Source organism: Pongo pygmaeus, chromosome 7 (assembly GCF_028885625.2).
Source record: "Pongo pygmaeus isolate AG05252 chromosome 7, NHGRI_mPonPyg2-v2.0_pri, whole genome shotgun sequence".
Lineage (NCBI taxonomy): Eukaryota > Metazoa > Chordata > Mammalia > Primates > Hominidae > Pongo > Pongo pygmaeus.
The window spans coordinates 7,450,202-7,471,467 of NC_072380.2; the positions used below are offsets into that span (position 1 = coordinate 7,450,202).

The 21,266-nt window shown below is 42.4% G+C and overlaps 1 protein-coding gene, 1 long non-coding RNA gene and 1 pseudogene across 2 annotated transcripts; 1 reads left to right on the forward strand and 2 right to left on the reverse strand.

The window, feature by feature from the left end:
• The first annotated feature begins 46 nt into the window (after positions 1-46).
• LOC134739984 (uncharacterized) lies at positions 47-9,063 on the forward strand. Its single transcript, XR_010127147.1, has 4 exons — positions 47-473; positions 2,312-2,397; positions 5,278-5,418; positions 8,468-9,063. It is a non-coding gene; the product is annotated as an uncharacterized LOC134739984 (long non-coding RNA).
• LOC129042904 (proline-rich protein 23D1) lies at positions 3,275-6,107 on the reverse strand. Its single transcript, XM_063668501.1, has 4 exons — positions 5,853-6,107; positions 5,022-5,083; positions 4,709-4,776; positions 3,275-4,480 (listed from the first exon to the last, which is right to left on the reverse strand). The coding sequence occupies exons 1-4, from the start codon at positions 5,927-5,929 to the stop codon at positions 3,848-3,850; spliced, it is 840 nt and encodes a 279-aa protein (XP_063524571.1). The 5' UTR covers positions 5,930-6,107; the 3' UTR covers positions 3,275-3,847.
• Positions 9,064-18,488: 9,425 nt separating the features above from the next.
• On the reverse strand, positions 18,489-21,034 carry LOC129043000 (proline-rich protein 23D1-like; annotated as a pseudogene).
• Positions 21,035-21,266: the final 232 nt, after the last annotated feature.

Consider the following 21,266-nt stretch of genomic DNA (forward strand, 5'->3'; position numbering starts at 1 on the left):
CAATCCCTGCACCTACGTGTCTCAGCCGCGGTAGCCGTACGTCGCTGTCAGACGCTGGGAGGTTGGTGCCCCGCCATGCTTTTCTGTCTTTTGTCTTTTCACCCTCTCCCCTCCCCACCCAGTGCCCCGTCTAAGTCCCCACTCGGAAGTGGCTTCTCACCCCTCGCGGCCCTTTGTGGGCAAAGCCAGGAGGAGGAAGGCCGCAACCTCCCGCTGGCTTTGGGATTTCTTAGACATCAGTAGTCTCCTAAGGCCCTCCACCCTGCCCGCACCCCTCCTTCATCCTCGCGTCTCTTGGGACCCTGCCCTGCTGCCCTCAGGCCTTTCCTTAGTCACAGACTCGGAGAGGCCCCTGAACCCCCTCGGCTTGGACATCACCGGCCACAGTCCTGTGACGCCCTGTGATCTTCTGTCCCAGATCTCATTCCACTGGCTGTGCCTGTCAGGGTGTGCTTAGATTTTGGAGTCCCAATGTAAGGCGTGCTCTTATTGGGAAGGGGGCTTCTTCATTCTCTTCTTGTGAATGTAGATGTGAAGCCAGGGGATAAGGAGAAAAAGAGAGGCCAAAAGAGAACCAGAGAGCCAGAGAGCTAGGGAGAGTGAGGTTGAAAAATAAGGTAAAATTGAGGATTGGAAAGCTGTCTCTGATGGATTTTGAAATGCAGTGATAGTGAAAGAGTTCTAGAAGCTTTGTAGAAGGTGTTGAAAAAAATAGTGAAAGTTACGTGGGCAAGAAACAGTGGGATAGATGACATAGACAAAGAGAATCAGGAGAGAGGTGGAGGACAGAATAGAAAGGGGATTCTGACCAACCATAGCAGAGGAGTAAAGGAAAGATAGATCCCCAATTCATTAGGGTTTTTTTAAAAAGTCTTAATTATATTCTCTTTTAATTTTGTTTCAGATTCTGATGATGAGGCCTCTTTAGTTTTTTAGTCTTTATTATATTTTGGAAATATCTTTTAGTACTTAGTAAAGGATTTTACGCTATTTCAATGTGCTCTTGGAAAGGGTATTGATTTTTTTATATTAACAGTCAAAACCTAGTTTAATCGGTAAGTCTATTCTTCTACTGTCTCCGTTATTTCCTTACATGGCCTTTTCACTGGGTCTGTAAAATACAATTTTCAGGGAAGTGTATGTTCCCTTGACCTCTCTCTGCAAATTTTCAAGGATGGGCTGAAGTGATCAGGAATTTTGTTCTAACAGAGCCATTCTGTTCATGATTACTAAATTGCTCAGAGCTATTTCAAGCCAATAAGTAGGTATCCTTAATTTCATATTTTTGATAATTCAATGAGTTGTTCTGGAAAAAAAGGAATTTAATGCTTGAAATCAGATTATTGTGATTAAAACCACGAGAAAGAATTTGCTCTTGCTTAAGAGTATGAAATATGGTATAGAATCTTTAGGGGAAAGAGGAGAAAAAACCCTATCACAATTCGTCACAGCACATCATTCTTGTGAAGCTAGTGGTGGTTACTCTCTACTGGCATCTCCTACTGACCTTTCCTGCCCCAAGACCCCAGTACAGAATGACAAGGCAGCTTGATGAGGGGAGAGTCAAGACTTTTTAAACTAAGTACAGAACAAAATTATCTCTCCAATTAAGAGGGGACACTTGGTGCTATAAATGAATATAAATGACATGAGAATGACATAGGAATGAAAACTGTCAATATAATAAATAGTTTGCAAAAGCTCTAACTTAAAACACACAGGACTTTCAGGGTAGAGAATTCCTAGCTCTGTAAGGAATTTGGGACTCCAATTGAGAGAAGCCTTGATCTCTACTCACTGTGAACCAACATTCAGCCAGGTACCACCCTTGGTATGTTACAAAAAAAACTCAGTAAAAAATACCTTCTTGAGAAGGAAATAGGAAAGGAAAGTCTTTACAAGGGCAACCGATTGTCTTGTGGATTACCAAATACTGCAGATTTCAGGTCGGAAAACTGAGTCATGGAGAATAAAAAAAGAAACTAAAATACAATTGAGCAAATAATTCATAATTTAGAGAATGTATCTATTCATTAAATATGTGAAGTGTAAATATATAATAGTTATGTGACCTGGGAATTTTGAATACAAAATTATGTAAGCAACTTTATTATTTTTTAATAGAAAAATACTTGCAAATATTGAAACAATAAAACCTGTTGCTGAAAAATCTAATATGTTGTTAAAGTTCTAGTTTTATTTATGCAGGTCTGACACATAGATTTGCATAAGCTATCCTTGGCATGTGAGTAGAGATTTCATCTTTCTCTTCCCGTTTCCCCATCATCAACAGCTTTTTTTCTTTCCACAGCAAAACTCCCTTCATTCCAACTTCCACCAAAACCGCTTCTCTGGATCTATCCCTGGAGTTGACACAACAGGGATCTTCAGCCCCAGGTGCCAGGTTTCTCAGTGATCCATTACACAGATTTAACAGGGAAATGGGGGCAGTATCAAAAACACCCAGTATAAACCATTGAATTACCCCAGCCCTTGTCTCTGCCCATGAACAACTGCCTTGGGCCAGAGAATTAGGCATCCCTGCTCTTCTTTCCCTCAGAAAGCCCTTGAGACGTTCTCCTTGAAGCTCCCCTAAGTGGGGGTAGAAGTTCATCTCCTGACACTCCACGTTTTATTCATGAGTCCTGAGTTATGATACAGAGGACACAGTTGTGCTCCCCTTACTGCGGACTAGCAGATAAAGCACCTTAACCTCTCAGCCACCATGCAAACCCTTCTTATATTTGATTCAATATACTTTTCCACAAGCAAAATAAAAGTTCTGACCAAGGAGGTGTCCTCTGATTTGACTCTAGAACTTGCAAATGCATTAGCTTTCAGCAAATCTCAGTACTGAATGTAAACTTCAGGGAGAAATGGTTCCAGGAAATAAATTGGGATGATATTGAACTTTTAGCAAACTGCAAAATCCTGAAAGCATGGACCTTACTGAGGCCAACTAAATGGGCTAATTCATGGGTGAAAGTGGTACATCCTAAAAATTCTCCACAAGTGATTCTACACTGAAGCCAAGGTTTATGTCAAGTACTGTGTCAAACAGTGACCCCACTCAGGACTTGGAAGGAGGAGCACAGGAAAAGCCCCAAATTTGCCAAGAAAACTGTCAGAAATGTGGCAGTTATTTCATAAGTACCTGAATAATAAACCCAAACAATGGAAAACAAAACTAAACAGAGGCAAATGTGAATGGAAACGTGATGAGTGAGAGCAGGAGAGTGTCTCAGTTGGAAGCAAGCACAGCAGTCACCACTACTTCATTCAATCACATCAAGATTTATTCAAAAGCATTGGCCTGGGGAGTGTAGGGAACCTGGACTAAGACAAGGAATGGGGCACAGCTTGGAGAAAAAGGGGAGAATCTCAGGGAAGAAATAGAGCACCAGCCTTAGGAATTATTTATTGTGGCATCAGACCAATGACTACAAGGACGTCAGCATTCAAGGGGCAGTGTTAGCCCCGGGAGTGAGCAGCTGTCTTCAGATGAATTTTCAGGCCACGTCATGCTGGAAGCAGAACTCTCACATGGAGCAGTCAGGGATTCGACTGAGTGTGGTTGGATGTACGTGGTTAAATAGGAAGAGAAAGTCTAAGGGACAGTGTGTGGGAAGTGGAATGTGAATGTTTTATTTGAACTCCCTGCGGTTCTCCCACTCCCTGCAGCATCTGGGACCCTCCGCTGTTGAAGACAGTGGGTGATGATGGGAAACAGCAAAGGGGAAGCAAGCGGTCCTTGGAATTACTTTCTCTCCACATTTCAGAGAATGCCCTGACTAAGGACTTGGACAATCTCTGACCTATCAATGCAGGGGGTGGCTCTTGGGTTAAATCAACTCCTAAAGAGACATCTCCGTGCCCTGCTGGGAGGCCTATGGTGAACCCTGTGATAGATCTGGGGACCAGGACTTGGTGAAGAGGGCATAGGTCTGAGGGAGGAGGTGCACAAGAGCTCCATACCATGCAGGCTGAAACTGGAGTCGGCTGGTCTAGGGCATCCCATGGGACTCGGTGTGGGTGGTAGAGGGTAGCGTTGGGGGAAGGCTGTCAGACAGCGTGGAATGCACAATGGGGTTACTAGGAAAGAAGGGCTGATCCCAGCCATGTGGTTTGCTGGGGGTATCATGCAGGGCTGCTGATACAGGGGTGCTGCCTCCCCTTCTTCTGCAGGTGAAAAAGGCACATTCTCTCTTCTCATGTCTGAGATGTCTCCATCTTGAGCATGGCACTCCAAGCTGAAGTCACCAACGGGAGGCATGATGTACTGGATCTGTACAGGGGACTGCAGGCCATCTTGTGACCTCAGGACACGCTCAGGGACAATCACAAGGACTGTGTTCTCCAGGGTCAGCTGCAGCGCTGTCTCTGGGGCCAGGATGAGGACACCCTCTTCCAGGCTCAACCTCACTTCTGTCCCTTGTTCCAGGACTATGATGAGCTCCTCAGTTCCAGAATCCTGTTGCTCCTGTGGAAAGACAGTCCTCAGTATTCTGCCCTCCAAAAAGGCTGCAAATGATGCTCATGGGGAGGGAGATGCCAGGAGCTTCACCCTTTACAACTTTAAAATACAATATCCCTCCCAGAATTGGTTCTCATGCCAACCCACCTAAATATACATCCACTGGATGTCCCTTGAGCCTGAAGATTGTGCAGCACTGTCCAATCTTTGTTATGCAAGGACACAGGAACTTACCTGGGGAGGTTCCAGGGACTGGCATGAATTCAGGTGTGGAGCTCCTGAAATTGAGGGTATTTTTGCACCTGCAGAGAGACCACAGGGAGGGAGGTTAAGGCTCTCTTCCAGCAAGAGTCTCTTGCATTTCAGAATGTGACCTTCAGAAATCCACCACCCAGGACTGGCCAGCCTTAGGACACCAGTCCCCATCAGTCAAGCATGACTTTCCACTCATCCTGCAGAAAGCGCCCTCTCCATTTATGGTATCACGAGACATGACACTGACTTCCAGGCATGGGAATCTTAAAAAATATTAGGGAAAGTGCCTTACCTGTACTGGGACCCTGCTCCACTTGGCGACGTTTGGGTGGATTCATTTGTGTGGTAGCCAAACTGCAGGACAGAAAGGGACCCATCAGTCTTCCACATAGTGACACAAAGTCCAATTCTCACAAGCCCCAAACTTCATTAGTCATCAGGCACACATTGTTGCTGTGGCCCAAAATCACATGCACTTGTGTTCAGCTCCAAATCCTACCTGCATCCAGAAAGTCCTAACGCTCATCTCCCACCCTCTCCTTTTCTAGAGGCTTTTCCTATTGGTGCATGTGTGTGATAAGAGATGGTGATCACAGGAAAGAGTTTGCTTTTTCAGGAGCTCATCCACATGAGAAGGAGGGACATCTAATTTGGCCCGAGGACTTTAGGAGAAGATGCTGATTTTCCAGGTATCTAACCCCTGTGTCTATGCAGTTACAGTGTGAATGGAGTGATAAATGACAAGAAATGTTCCATTTTCTAGTGAGCACAAGGAAAAAATTTAGATCATGCCCACAGTTTACCTGTCTCCACACAAGAGGCAACTTCTATTTACCCAGAGGACAAAGATTAACAATGGGAAGAAACATGAGATGAGCCCCCTGACAGGTTCCAGAAACCCCCCATGCTGGCTGCATCCTGTGGCCTCCACTGTGGGTCTCATATCTCCCCAGTGTGTTCTAAATTTATAATGTTCAATGTCATGGCAGGCCAGGGTGTCTGCTCTGCCCTAGTTTGGCCCTTTAGCATACATTCACACACACACACACACACACACATCCAGTCACACACAGTCACATGTCAACCTCCTGGCAACCCAAAGTAGCCACATACTCCAACATACCTGGTCTCTCCTTCATTGTCATTCTGTGGTTCTGTCTGGGAATCCCTGGGGCTTCTTGGGTGCCGGTAACCATACATGGTAAACGTTCTCTGGACTTGCTTGTGTCAAAAAAATCTCAATCTTTGGCCTATTTTCTGTAAATCTATATAGTTTATGCCTTGATCTTTTACTTTACCTGGAGAAAAATTATCAGCCCTTAGCACAGCACAGCCAGAGCATGGAAGAGTGTGCCCTGGCCAGGGACCGGTCAAATGGTGCTTTGGTAGAGTGAGCTCTTGGGGAAATCCTCCAAGGGTCTTATAAGAGGTGGAGCCATGGGATTTGTCAAAATGGATGAATGCGATTGGCTAGTGGTGCTGATTAAACAACATGAGGGGCCAGCATGGGAGTGGTTTTATCAAAACTCAATCAATATGAGTGTGACCCCATCAGAATTAGCCTAATTCAATCAAAATTAATTCAAGATCTCTACTCTGATTCACCATATAATTGTGATATAAAATAACGGTATTTTAAACTAGCGATATTTACTTTCTATTGCAGTCTGTTCATTAATTTGGTAGGACAGTTATTTTCTGTAAAGTTCATGTGTATGTTGTTTCTTAGTAAACATAAAGGATTGGGTCTAGAAAACTTTAAAGATGCCACAATTTGTATATACTCAAGTCTCTTGTATAAAATGGTGTAGAATTTGGATATAACATATTCACATTAATTTATATAATTTAAATGATCTCTTGATTACTTACAATACCTAATGCAATGCCCAGATGTCACGTCATTTATGTGAACTCAAAAGAACGTTATGCATGGAAAATTTAAGGTTTCTTTGAAGAAACTTGTGCAACTCTTTTGTGAATATTTTCTATTCAAGATTAGTTGAATCCATGAAGATGGAACCTATGGATGTGGAGGGCTGACAGTATTTTTAAATAAAAAAAAAATAGGTATTTTAAGTGAATTAAGTTTTAAAATGAATCTCCTGGGGAAAGTTATCCAAACATAAGAAGTGAATATTATAAGACAAGCTGGGGAAAATACAAAAAAGAACCTTTACTTAATTGCTAATATATCATTGTGTATTAATCTGTCTGTTAATTTATTTCTTGCCTGTATCCCCACTGGACTAATTTCAGAATTATAACATAAGTTTTGCTTTCAATATTACTTATTAATTACAAATCCATCATTTTTATTGGCAAAGTCACCTAAACTTCTTGCAGGTGGCCAGACACCATACGCCTGAACTCAAAATTAGTCATTTTAAGATTAAAAATTATTTGGCAACATAAAGAATAATAGATGGTATTGGGGGAAAACAGTAATCCAGTAATCACCAGAATTGAACTAGAAGGAAAATCTGTGAGGGTGCACCATTACTGAGCGTGCCATCTCTAACAGGCCCCTGAGCTCAGGGCTTCATTCTGTCTCTAGAACTTGTATAAATTTGTTTGTGGATTCTCCTTGCATTTAGCTGATAATTTCGTCAGTTTTATTAGGTGAAGTATAGACCCTGTTTCCCTTAAATGTTAAAAAAAATTGAATCTAATTAGCAAATGCCTTTTGCACTGAAGCTTTCCTCTCCAGTTAGATAAATCATTTAGATGAATAAAAGGAAAACAGGAAGATTCCTTTAATTTTGCCAATGTCTCAAAAGCCTCCAAGGGGAACATTAGTGCCTTTATCCAGAGAACTCTCTGCTTTGGGGATTTTGATAATTTCTGAGAACAGCAGGTAATTGGCTGAATATCAGATGTAGTTATAAAATTGGATTAATTGCCTACATTCTTTCTGGCTGCGGGCTTCAGGTTGAGATATTCAAGAAATAGCCTCTATTGATGATTCTGGAGTATGTACATTTTACAGTCAAGAAAGAGAAAGGCCCCTCATTGTGAGTTTCTGTGTGTCACGTCTAGCTGAAAACCTATGGACTGCAAACCAGCACAAGAATAAAAATATGAGGGACTCGCCAAATAAATATTCTACCTTTATAATCGCTTTGATTATAAACAAAATGTTTTAATAGATAAATTAATAAATTTGCAGCATAAAAGTCCCAGGATATATCCTGCAACACAGAATAATAACTTATTTTTGAAGAAATATTTAAGCAATATGTTTTCATTTGGGGTAGAAACTGTTTTTCACAAACGTGTAGCTTTCCCCTTGCATGTGTAATGAAAATCACTTTTAAATCTGCAGTGCTATGGTAAAATTAAAGACGTGGCTCTTGCCGTTTTAATAGCAACAATTTAAGGATGCATCAGTGCTCCTCCCTTTCATTGTCTCACTAGTTTTCAGTGACTTTGGCACCGTAGGAAAGATGAGTCCCTCACAATGTGAAAATGCAGGGATGCAGAGTGCGGGGTTTCCCTGCAGGGGCCCCTTACTCGCGAGCTGCGCGACACTGCGTCCCCGTGCCCAGGCCACATACTCCTTCCTCTGCAGGGTCCCCGTATTCTGTAGATTTTCCTCACAATTCTTGTGTTTCTCCTCATAATCAATCCTGACAGAGGTTGCGAGGAAGACACATTACAGCCTGCTATGGTTATCAATGAAAATCCCTAAGGAATACATATATTTGTAAAATAATTCTTGCTAATATATCCCAACAGACAGTGCAGAAGAAAACTCGTAGGAACAGCCCAGAAAATGAAGTCGTTAGTGCTGTTTCAGAAAAAATATCCGGGAGACGCGCAGGGAATCTCACTCCTCAGCAGGTAGGGCTGTGAACAGGAGCATTTTCCTTAAGATGGATGCAGCCCGATTTGCCCCAAAGCCAGGGCGGCGCCTCCTCCTCCCTGGCCTGAGGAAGGGAAGTTCCCTTCTTCCCTGGAGATCTGGCCCCGCTTCCGCAAGCAGAATGCGCATGAGCCCCGCACGACCAGAAAGCGAGTTCCATTGCCCTCTGCCGACTATGGGCTTGCAGCGCGGGACTCCTGGCCTTCGCTGTTTAGCGGTTCACCTGCGTCTGAATCGCTGAAATTCCAGTTTTATCAGTACCTTCCTTTTGGAAGATCAAATGCAAATGGAGCACGGTATCTTTTTTCTTTTTCTTTCTCTTTTTCTTTTTCTTTTTTTTTTTTTATGAAAGAGGATGGAAATAAAGAAGCAAAGTCGAAAGACCGTATAAAATAGTCTGTTGATTCCCTGTATGTGGAGGAAAGAGGAGCTCGAATAAAAGAAGCATTCTGTGTGATGCTTTAATGCCAGAGATCTGCCACTATGCATTTGTCAAATACGATACAATTTTACAGCACAAACAGTACATCTTAGTGGGTCAGGATTACAGCAAATGACATGTAAAATTTGGAGAACATTACATATTTAATTAAATAGGTTAAAGTATAAATAATGTGAGGCCTGCCTGGACACAGCCTCTGCCTCTCCTTCCAGATTGTCATGGGCTTGAATTGATGTCTCCTCATCCTCACACAGGAATTGACATAAACCCTGGCTTTAACGTAAAAACAGCTGGGCAGATTTTTAAACATTATGATGTTTCACTTTCACCCATGAATTAGCCAATTTAATTGGCCTCAGTAAAGTCTATGATTTTGGGATTGTGCAGTTTGGTAAAAGCTCAAAGTCATCTCAGTATATTTCCTGGGACCACTTCTCCTTGGTGTTTAGATTCAGTACTGAGATTTGTTGAAGCACAATACATATCCAAGCCGTAGAGTCAAAGCAGAGGATGCCCACTGGTCAGGACATTCATTTTGCTTGTGGAAAAGTCCATTGCATCTGATATAAAAGGGCTTGCATGGTGACTGAGAAGTTAGAGTGTTTTAGTTTGCTGGCGCTTTATCTGGTAGGCTATAGTAAGAGGACCAATGCTGTGTCCTTCTCTGTGTCATAACGCAATTACTCACTTGAATGAAAAGTGGGATGTCATGAGATGAATTCCTATTCCCACTTTGGGAGGCTTTAGGAACAAAATCTCAAGAGTTTTCTGAGGGATACAAGAGCAGGGCTGCCTGACTCTGCCCTGGGAGCTGTTCATGGGCAGAGACAAGGGCTGGGGTCATACAGTGGTTTATACAAGGTGTCTTTGATATGACTCCCATTTCCCTGCTAAATCTGGGTAATGGCTCATTGAGAAACCTGGCATGAAGATCCCTGTTTTGACAACTCCAGGGATGGATGGAGACAAATATTTTTGTTGGAAGTTGGAATTAGGGGACATGGGCTGTGCGGCAAAAATAAAAAAACTCTTGAAGAAGGCAGGGACTCGAAGAAAGGGGTGGAATTTCTGCCTGCATGCCAAAGAGTGCAGAAGGAATTCTAAGTGTTAGAGCGGCATAAATAAAACTAGATCTTGCACAACATATTACATTTTTCAGCAACAGGTTATGTTGTTTCAATATTTGCAAGTATTGTTCTCTTAAAAAACTTGAGGAGGTGCTTAGACCTCTGGAGAGAAAAATTGAGACATGTAAGAGGGCAGGAGTGACACAGTGGTGACACACTCTGGAGTCCCGCCCACAAGCAGCACACTTTGACCCACTCCACAAAAGCTCTAGTCCACAGCTCAATTCCTCCTTAAAAAGAATGTGAGAAACAAATCTAAAAATTAGGAGAAAACAAGGAGAATGACCCACTTTCAAGCACTTCCTAGATTTTATGACAACTCTACTAGCCAGACTTTATGTAAAATGGAAGTAATGTGGTCTTTGTGCACATTAAAAAAAAAAAAAAAGCCCTAAGGTCGACCTGCAAATTATAGATTTCCTAAGGTCTCTTTTTCTCTCTTTTCTTTTCTGCCTGCTTTATATCAGCTGTTACTTTATGACTGAGGTAAAAACCACTGTTTGGATATAACAGGGTTTTGTTTGTTTGTTTGTTTTTCAAGCCAGTTTCATCTCATTCCTAAAGTTCTCAAGCAAAAGCTACAGGATTTTCTTTTCTGTGCAAATATGTGCATGTATATATTTAAAAGGCCTTTATGATTTCTATAATTTTGTGTTATGTAGCAGTTACATCCAATTTAATTTCTCTCTAGCACAACAGACTTTTTCTCTGTGTTCCTCAGATATAAGTTTCCTATCTGATTTTCACCTATGAATTGTTTCCTTTGATATGCAAAGTAAGGCTATTTAGCTGACAGCTACCTAAGGTAGTCAAACAGGTTATCAAGAATTTGAAAACCTAAGACAGGAAACAATAGGGTCTTATGAATCTATAAGATGTACATCTATTGGCGTGCCTAATACATCTATGTATTTATGTGTTGTGTACACAATGTTTCACTATTAAAAATATATACAAGAGCTCAAATTGGCTTTAAAAATAAAAGCACATAAATCAGATACTTAATCAAATAAAGGACTACACAAATGCTTTTTTAAGTTCACTTAAGTAAAATATTTAATAAATAAGCTGGTTTTAAAATTATGGGTAAAGTAAGATTAGAAATGTCATAAAAACTGTTAGCATTTTTGTTTTGTGTTTATCGATCAAGTAATTCCATGCTTAATCCTGCAGAATAATATAAGATTAACCATAAGGGTAATAAAATTATGAAACCCAGACCAAGACAAAATGATCTTTGCTTGTGTAATTTTAGACAAGAAAGACATGGAATATTCTTTTAATGAAATCCTAAATTATTTGTAAAAACACTCTTATATTTAACTTTAGGTTTCCTATGTAAGTAAACACCTAAAATGCACAGCTATAAAAATCGGTAACAGGGAAATAACTTAAAGGACTGTTACAGTTTTGGTCAATAATCTAGGTAAACTATTGAATAATGTAATCAGGGAAATGTGATGGAATAAATGCTTGTAAACAAACTTGTCATATAATTTAGGATCTAAGGTTATTCATAAATATTGAGTATACGGGTAATTCAAAACTTAAAAATTATAAAAAATTTTTAAATGTTCTTATTAAAATGTAAATATCTTTGTGTAACTGAAAGCCTACTTAAATGTTATGTATAGAACAAGGTAAAAAGAAATGTAAAAAAATTTAAAGATTTAAAGTGGTACCTTTTTATAGGGAAGGGATAAAGGAAAGTAATTTTAAATCAGAAAGAATCTTGTGTAGTAAATTTTTGTCCTAGAATAAAATGACTGGGTCATTCAAGAAAGAGGAACATTTAAGAAAAAACAGAAAGTCTAAACATGTTTTGAATGGTCTATGTAAGTCATAACAGGGTTAGTAAAAATGTTTTTTTTTTTAAAGGGGTTGTATAATTCAGTTGGCTATCATTAATAGTCTTTCTAGGGATGGGTCTTTGATATTTAAAAATATACATTAATGTAAAACTGAAATAATTGGTTAAAACCAGATTTTTATTAAAAATATTAACTTATCATTAATGCAAAAAGTTGTTAAATTTTAAATTCTAGAATCTGTCTCTTTGAAATTCTTCAGATAAAATAGGTCAAAACTTCAGCTCTTCCTCTTTGAAAGGGCCTTGGATGATAGCTCTCTCCTTCACCTTTTGTTGTCTCCTGTAACTTTTATTAATTATCTAAAGTAAGAAAGGGAATTTTTTTAAAAAAAACAGTCAAATGAAATATCCTTTGGACCTGCCTTTTTATTCTGCATGTGTGTTATATCTCCATCTTTATATGCGTCATGTGGAAGTGGTATTTAACTCCCAAACTACATGAAAGAACTCTAATCAAGTAACTTTTCTTAAAGAAATGTAGCTGCTTATTAGACTGGTACAAGCTATCTCAAATGCCCTTTTAATTCTCATAACCTTAAGAATCTTTGGTAAAATTAATTTGGTAAATTCAGTCTCAAAACTCTCCAGTAATTTAAAAGCTTAAAGTCATGTTAAAAATCTCAGGTTAGGTTATTTTTCACTGGAAATTTGGATTACTGAAAGTTAAAATGGCAAGAGCATAAAATTTGTTTTTGGTGAATTTTATAAAGCATAAAAGTGTTGACTTTGCTTAAAAAAGAAAATATATTTTTCCTCTAGCTAGAAAACTATTTAAGAGTTGCTTTAAAATGAAGGAAAAATTATACAGCTATAACTAAATAAAAAGAATAATTAAGCTAGGGACACAAAAGTTAACTCTGAGACCCGTGGCTACCAAACGATAGTCAATCAATGTGGGGGAAGAGCAAAACTAACTAAAACCAGAGGGTATAATGTAAAGAATTGTTCCATTTTGTAGTTTAGTATCATCAGCTTCTTTAAAAAATCCTTACTATAATGGATTGAGAAAAAACACTTTAAGGACAAGATTCTTAATTTTAAGTGTTACACGATTTAAGAGCTTGTTTGGGTTAATGCAGGCCCCACAGTTCACTATTGAACAATCACTAACATGTGATCCAAATACCCTGGAGGTTATTCCTAAGAGAATAATCAGCATAATATACCCAGAAAATGCCACCATAAAGTCTGTTTTCTCTGAATAGGGGACTACCTAACTCTCCCAATAAAATACCAAGTGGAACACCCCAGATGGAGCAGTTAATATGCTACTTATGTGAACCATGTTGGACTGGCTTAATAATGACTGGGGTATGCTCCCACCAAATTGTCTGTTACCCAGATTATGTTAAATTTTGGTGCTAAGAGGGCCCCTTTTACATGGGTGCCCCTCCCACAAAATCATGAGAGTGTTTGAGAAGTCGTATCAAATTTGCTGCCCCTTAGAGGCCTTACAGATGCAATTCCCTGCTGCAGAAACCAAACCCTTTTTCAATAGAAAAGGTAAAATGATTTGGGGGTATTAAAAAAAACTTCTGGAACCAGAACATATAAACATACAGGTTAATAGAGTTATGAAATTGAAAATATTTAAACAGGTTTTATGTAAGGTAGTTGTAACCTCCTTTACTACCTGGGAGAGGTTTCCCCTTTCTAGTAGTATAAAACTGAAGGCATATAAATCTGCTCTTTTGAGAAATGTTAATTGGACATGCCAAATGGGAACTAGTAAGACTGCCTAAGCCCACAAAGTAGAGGGTAGAAGCTGGAGTGCTAGTCGGGACAAATCCTGCACTTCATAGCCCTTTGTGTAACATTTATTGGGGCTGATGGCAAAAAAAAACTGTGAGTTCTTCCTGATGACAATGATAGAACAAGGGAATTTCTAGCTCAGGGACATTTACTACCTTACTATGGAATGCTAACTGAACCAACTTCTATGATAGTGGAAATAATGTTGCCCCAAAAGAGTTTCATGATGAAATAAAAATGGTTTACATAGAATCTTGCTACCTGGGGATATACGGAGGAGATACTAATAAGCAGGCAGCCTCATTCCTAGGACTAATCCTACCTCTGTGAGGAGCTGCTAGATTCCATAGTGCCTGATCGACAGCTCTCAGGAGCTGTTTGGTTTGTGCGTGACATTTCCAAGATAAACAAACATCTCGTGTGAAAGCCACTGCTCTTGTTAAAGGAGAGTCCAGACAATCTTTTTCTTTAATTCATTTTGATGAAGTTTGTTTTTGTAAGCAAATTTATCTTTCTGAGTTCTCCAAAATTCAGATCCTAATTTTATGACAATATAGTTGTTTGCATAAGTTTCAATAAGAGTTTTTAAAACAATTAGAGACTTGAACTAAAGTGGTATATTTTTAGGTAAGGTGCCAGCAAAGCCAACTTAAAATGAGCCTATATGGCCAATCAATTCTTGCTGCATTTTACGCAAATAATCCAGCCAACCATGATAAGACTAAAACTTACTTGGCACACAAACTGGTCTTACTATAATCTCTCTTCAGTAGAAAAAAAAAGTGCAGATAGAAAAATTGTTTAAAAGGAAAAGCTTAAGGATTAGTACTAGATTTCAGTCCTAACTCTTTTTAAGTGCAGATTAAATCATTATTACTTTGCTGTAATAATCCTCTAGAGAGTACCAGATCATAATTTATCTTCATATTTTTAGCTGGTTCCCTAATGAAGTAGGTTCCTTTTTCCATTCTGACACACAAATACTCTTTTGATTGTGAAACTATAAATGTTATTTACCTCTCCTTGTTTTACTTCCAAGGAAACCAAAATTACAGTATTCTGAAGACCAGAGATGTGAATCCCCCTCATTTGACATCCCACTGGGTCCAGATCTGTATTTCACTGTGAATCTTCTGCTGCTAAAACTATATAAGCAACCTCTCTCTAGGCTCAGGGACTGTCTTGGAAGAGGCAGGCACATGAGATTGTAAGAGCTAGTTTAGAGGGATGAACTTAGGTCCAAGTCAAACTCTCCAAATGAAGGAGGGGTACAAAGATGGTACAGCTGGCAAAACAAGGGACATTTCCTTCTAGACTATAGTGTGTCAATTTTGCATCCACCCCAACCATAAATAATTTTCTGCTGCTCATAGATTTAAAAGAAAATATTTACTGATGGGATAAAGATGCCTTATGACAAAGCCTCTTGGTATAATACTCCTAAGTATAAATTGCACATATAGTTTCAAATTGTGCTAATGCCATTAGTATACAATGGCAACAGCAATCCTGATGAATCCGGCAAAATTCGCCACCCAGAAATTAAAACATGACCTCACTGGAAAAGTTGGAGCTGGCCTAGGTATATTGGTGTAAGCTGAGTTCATAGCTAATGAGGAGAGGCATTTCTTAGAGAAAAGTTTTCTGTCAAAAATAGCCCACATAGAAGGAATGTTATTCCAGGAAGATGGAAAAGGATGGGAAGCTGCTTTAAAAAATAATGCAACACTCATCAAATGGATAGGAGAAACCAAACAAACCATAAAAACATACTCTCAAACCCAAAGGTGGGAGTGAGCACGTTCTGTAACCCAACAGGGGCTTATGTCTATTTTATTACAAACAGAATCTAAGGTGGCTATGAAGCAACGGCCTACACTCATCGGTGCCGAGGCACAATCCAAATACCTGTGGAAAATACACGGCCCCCCAAACATATGGAAAATTTCCGATGGTAAATGTGACCTCAAACATTGTATTCTCAGAGCATAGGCACCAAAGTTAAATGAGGCTCAAAGGTACTCTGTGGTTCAACTGGCAGGCATTGTAAACAATACAGAAATACTCCCCTGGGGAAATAGGTGGACTATTTCAGCTCATGATAACACATGGCGTCCCATCTCCCTTTCAGATTGTGAAAACAGAAAAGGGGAATGGTTATGCCCTCAGTCCACTTAGAACCCTAATTTTCCCCAACTTAGCCCCTAATATCCACTCCCATAGGACATGATATTTGTTATATGGGAAAGGGCCGTTTCTGTGGGAAAGGACAACAAAATGAAACTATAGAATCATGTGACTTCTCCTTTAAAGAACATTATTTTCTCTCACAAATACATACCAGTATATAGTGCAATACAAGTGGTGTGAAAAATAGATGTGTCTACTGTTAACAAATCCTGTAACAATTTAGATATAGAACACCAGGCATTTCTTGCACTTGATTTATACCCTCGTCAGGATGTTATACCTATGGAGACCAGTTGGCCCAAAGAAAACCAAGCTGCACTCTTACTACCTTGGGCACATGTTCTGAGGACCTCCTGAGGGCTGTGTCATAGGCCATGGTTACTTATATCTAGCTCAGAATAAATCTCTTCAATATATTGCAGAGTTTGACTGCTTTACTCAAAAAGTACTGGGGATTAGGGTAGAAATACACCGATGTGAAGGACGGCGCCATTTCTCAACTCACAGAAATAAAGGAAGAGAAAACACCTGGAGAGGGAGGAGGAGAAGGGGGAGGGGAACGGGGAGAGGAGGAGGAAGGGGAGGAGAGGAGGAGGAGGGGGAGGGGGAGGGGGAGGGGGAGGGGGAGGAGGAGGAGGAGGAGGAGCTGCTGCTGAGCCTGGAGCTGCCGCCAGCCCCTGAGTGAGTCCTTGAGGTGGAAGAACAGGGAGTTTGTCCTGAGCCTGCCCCGGATCCACCCGCACCAGAACCCTAGAATCCCAGTTTCTGGATGGGACCCAGTCCCACCCAGGCCAGACACTTCCTTGACCCGGAGGCCGGGCCCTGCCTAGCCTCTGCTGCCACCACTCATGACAGAGTCCGGGGCCCCTGCGCCGCCTCCGCAACAGCAGGGCTCTGGGAGGGCGGTGCCAAAGACGCCCAGTGGGACTTCTCGTCCGCAGGGGGATCCTGACGCCCTAAGGGCGCAGAAAGGCGCCCCCTGCACTGGGGCAGCCATCTCCAGTCTTGCAGAGGAAGCGGCCTCTCCAGCGCCCAGAGTCAAAACCTCCCCGCAGGCCCGGCCTGGTGAGGACGCCCCGGCTGGTGATGACGCCCTGGCTGGGCCTCTCATGTGGATGAAGGCTGCTTCTGCCCCAGCCGAGATGCAAAACTCTGAGGAGAATCAAACCTGAAAAGGTGCCTGTCCTCCTTCCCAGAGGGGAAAGGCAGTTCCTGAAACCTCAGTAGAAGAGAAAACGCTGTGAGGGCTGGAGGGACCAAGGACACCCTTCCCAGGCCAGCAAGGCCAGAGTAGGAAAAAGCTGCACCCACCTCCAGGGGACAGGTGAGGTTTTAGACGCTCAGGCAAGTCAAGGGCAAACGCCCTGTACTCCCCCCGGCGTCATGAGCACTCTCCGCCTACTGGGGTTGTGCTCAGGGAGGCCAGGACATTATCCTCGCATCTCCCCTGCCTCCAGGACCCAGGTTGACCAGGAAAAGGTGGTGGTAGCTCCAGCTGGCCATGGACGCACAGGCTGGGACATGCAGGCCAACAAAGAGGTTCTGGGCCCTCAAGAGGACTGCTAGATTTCCTAGACACTCCAGAGACACAGTGACACCCAGGCAGGACAGGGAGAGCCTGGGAGCAGCTGTGAGCAAGCGCAGGTGCCCATCCCAACACACAGAGCCAAGCTCTGTTCAATCACTTGCTAAGCCAGACCAATCCCAGGGCCCAGAGGTGCAAACAGTGACCCCACTCAGGACTTGGAAGGAGGAGCACAGGAAAAGCCCCAAATTTGCCAAGAAAACTGTCAGAAATGTGGCAGTTATTTCATAAGTACCTGAATAATAAACCCAAACAATGGAAAACAAAACTAAACAGAGGCAAATGTGAATGGAAACGTGATGAGTGAGAGCAGGAGAGTGTCTCAGTTGGAAGCAAGCACAGCAGTCACCACTACTTCATTCAATCACGTCAAGATTTATTCAAAAGCATTGGCCTGGGGAGTGTAGGGAACCTGGACTAAGACAAGGAATGGGGCACAGCTTGGAGAAAAAGGGGAGAATCTCAGGGCAGACATAGAGCACCAGCCTTAGGAATTATTTATTGTGGCATCAGACCAATGACTATAAGGATGTCAGCATTCAAGGGGCAGTGTTAGCCCCGGGAGTGAGCAGCTGTCTTCAGATGAATTTTCAGGCCGCGTCATGCTGGAAGCAGAACTCTCACATGGAGCAGTCAGGGATTCGACTGAGTGTGGTTGGATGTATGTGGTTAAATAGGAAGAGAAAGTCTAAGGGACAGTGTGTGTGAAGTGGAATGTGAATGTTTTATTTGAACTCCCTACGGTTCTCCCACTCCCTGCAGCATCTGGGACTCTCCGCTGTTGAAGACAGTGGGTGATGATGGGAAACAGCAAAGGGGAAGCAAGCGGTCCTTGGAATTACTTTCTCTCCACATTTCAGGGAAGGCACTGACTAAGGACTTGGACAATCTCTGACCTATCAATGCAGGGGGTGGCTCTTGGGTTAAATCACTTCCTAAAGAGACATCTCCATGCCCTGCCGGGAGGCCTATGGTGAACCCTGTGATAGATCTGGGGACCAGGACTTGGTGAAGAGGGCATAGGTCTGAGGGAGGAGGTGCACAGTAGCTCCATACCATGCAGGCTGAAACTGGAGTCGGCTGGTCCCACAGGACTAGTTGTGGGTAGTAGGGGGAAGACTGCCAGACAGCATGGAATGCATAATGGGGTTACTAGAAGAAAAGGGCTGATCCCAGCTATGTGGTTTACTGGGGATCTCATCAAGGGCTGGTGATATAGGGGTGTTGCCTCCCCTTCTTCTGCAGGTGAAAGAGGCACATTCTCTCCTTTCGTGTCTGAGATGTCTCCATCTTGAGCATGGAACTCCAAGGTGAAGTCATCAAAGGAAGGCATGATGTACTGGATCTGCACAGGGGACTGCAGGCCATCTTGTGACCTCAGGATATGCCAGGAACAATCACAAGGACTGTGTTCTCCAGGGTCAGCTGCAGCGCTGTCTCTGGGGCCAAGATGAGGACACCCTCTTCCAGGCTCAGCCTCACTTCTGTCCCTTGTTCCAGGCCTATGATGAGCTCCTCAGTGCTGGAATCCTGCTGCTCCCGTGAAAAGATGGCCGTCAGTATTCTCCAAAAAGGCTGCAAATGATGCTCATGCGGAGGGAGTTGCCAGGAGCTTCACCCTCTACAACTTTAAAATACAATATCCCTCCCAGAATTGGCTCTCATGCCGACCCACCTAAATGTACATCCACTGTATGTCCCTTGAGCCTGAAGATTGTGCAGCACTGTCCAATCTTTGCCATGCAAGGACATATGAACTTAACCTGGGGAGGTTCCAGGGACTGGCATGAATTCAGGTGTGGAGCTCCTGGAATTGAGGGTGTTTTTGCAATCTTTGCCATGCAATGACATAATAACTTACCTGGCGAGGTTCCAGGGTCTGGCCTGAATTCACTGTGGCGCTCCTGGAATTGAGGGTGTTTTTGCAATCTTTGCCATGCAATGACATAATAACTTACCTGGCGAGGTTCCAGGGTCTGGCCTGAATTCAGTGTGGAGCTCCTGGAATTGAGGGTGTTTTTGCAATCTTTGCCATGCAATGACATAATAACTTCCCTGGCGAGGTTCCAGGGTCTGGCCTGAATTCAGTGTGGAGCTCCTGGAATTGAGGGTGTTTTTGCAATCTTTGCCATGCAATGACATAATAACTTCCCTGGCGAGGTTCCAGGGTCTGGCCTGAATTCAGTGTGGAGCTCCTGGAATTGAGGGTGTTTTTGCAATCTTTGCCATGCAATGACATAATAACTTCCCTGGCGAGGTTCCAGGGTCTGGCGTGAATTCAGTGTGGAGCTCCTGGAATTGAGGGTGTTTTTGCACCTGCAGAGAGATCACAGTGAGGGAGGTTAAGGCTCTTCCAGCAAGAGTCTCTTGGATTTCAGAATATGACCTTCAGAAATCCACAACCCAGCACAGGCCAGCCTCAGGACACCAACCCCCATCAATCAAGCATGACTTTCCACTCATCCTGCAGAAAGCACCCTCTCCTTTTATAAGATTGTGAGACATGACACTGACCTCCAGGCAGGGAGATCTGAAGAAATATCAGGGAAAGTGCCTTACCTATATTGGGACCCTGCTCCACTTGGTGACGTTTGGGTGGGTTCATTTGTGTGGTAGCCAAGCTGCAGGACAGAAGGGGATCCGTTAGTCTTCCACACAGAGTGTGACACAGAGTCTAATTCTCACAAGCCCAAAACTCCATTTATCATCCAGCACACATTCTTTCTGTGTCCCTCAGTCAAGTGCACTTGTGTTGGGCTCCAAATCCTACCTGCATCCAGTAAGTCCTAATGCTCATCTCCCACCCTCAACTTTTCTAATGGCTTTTCCTATTGGTGAATGTGTGTGATAACGGATGGTGACCACAGGAAACAGTTTGCTTTTTCAGGAGCTCATCCACCTGAGAAAGGACATCTAATTTGGTCTGAGGACTTTCAGGGAAGAAGTTGACATTTCAGGTATCTGAGCCCTGTGTCTACACAGTTACAGTGTGAATGGAGTGAGAGATGATGGGAAATGTTTCATTTTCTAATGAGCACAGGGAAGAAATTTAGATCATGCCCACAGTTTACCTGTCTCTGCACAAGAGGTGACTTTCATTTAGAGAGGGAACATAGATCGACAGTGGGAGGAAACCTGAGATGAGCCCCCTGACAGGTCCAGAAACCCCCCATGCTGGCAGGATCCTGTGGCCTCCACTGTGGGTCTCATGTCTCCCGCAGGTGTTCTAAATTTATAACGTTCAATGTCATGGCAGGCCAGGGTGCCTTCTCTGCCCTAGTTTGACCTTTTGTCACACATTCACACCACACACACACACACACACACGAATGCACACAGTCACACACAGTCTCATGGCAACCTCCTGGCAACCCAAGGTAGACACACACTAACATACCTGCTCTCTCCTTCATTGTCATTCTGTGATTCTGTCCAGGAATCACTGAGGCTTCTTTGGCGCCAGTAACCATACATAGTAAAGGTTCTCTAGACTCCCTTGTATCAGAAAATCTCAATGTTCATCTTATTTTCTATAAATCTATACAGTCTATGACTTGATCTTTTACTTTTCCTGAAGAAGATGATCAGCTCAGCACAGCCAGAACATGGAATAGTGTGCCCTGGCCTGGTGCAGGTCGAATGATGCTATGGTAGATTTAAATCTTGGGCAAATCCCAAAAGTTTTATAAGAGATAGAGCTGTGGGA

Excerpts from the sequence above, each read along its gene's own strand:
- LOC129042904 (XM_063668501.1), bottom strand. The coding sequence starts at position 5,929 with ATGTATGGTTACCGGCACCCAAGAAGCCCCAGGGATTCCCAGACAGAA. Across the intron at positions 5,084-5,852 it reads GACAATGAAGGAGAGACCAG|TTTGGCTACCACACAAATGA; the intron begins GTATGTTGGAGT and ends TCTGTCCTGCAG. Across the intron at positions 4,481-4,708 it reads AGTCCCTGGAACCTCCCCAG|GAGCAACAGGATTCTGGAAC; the intron begins GTAAGTTCCTGT and ends GTCTTTCCACAG.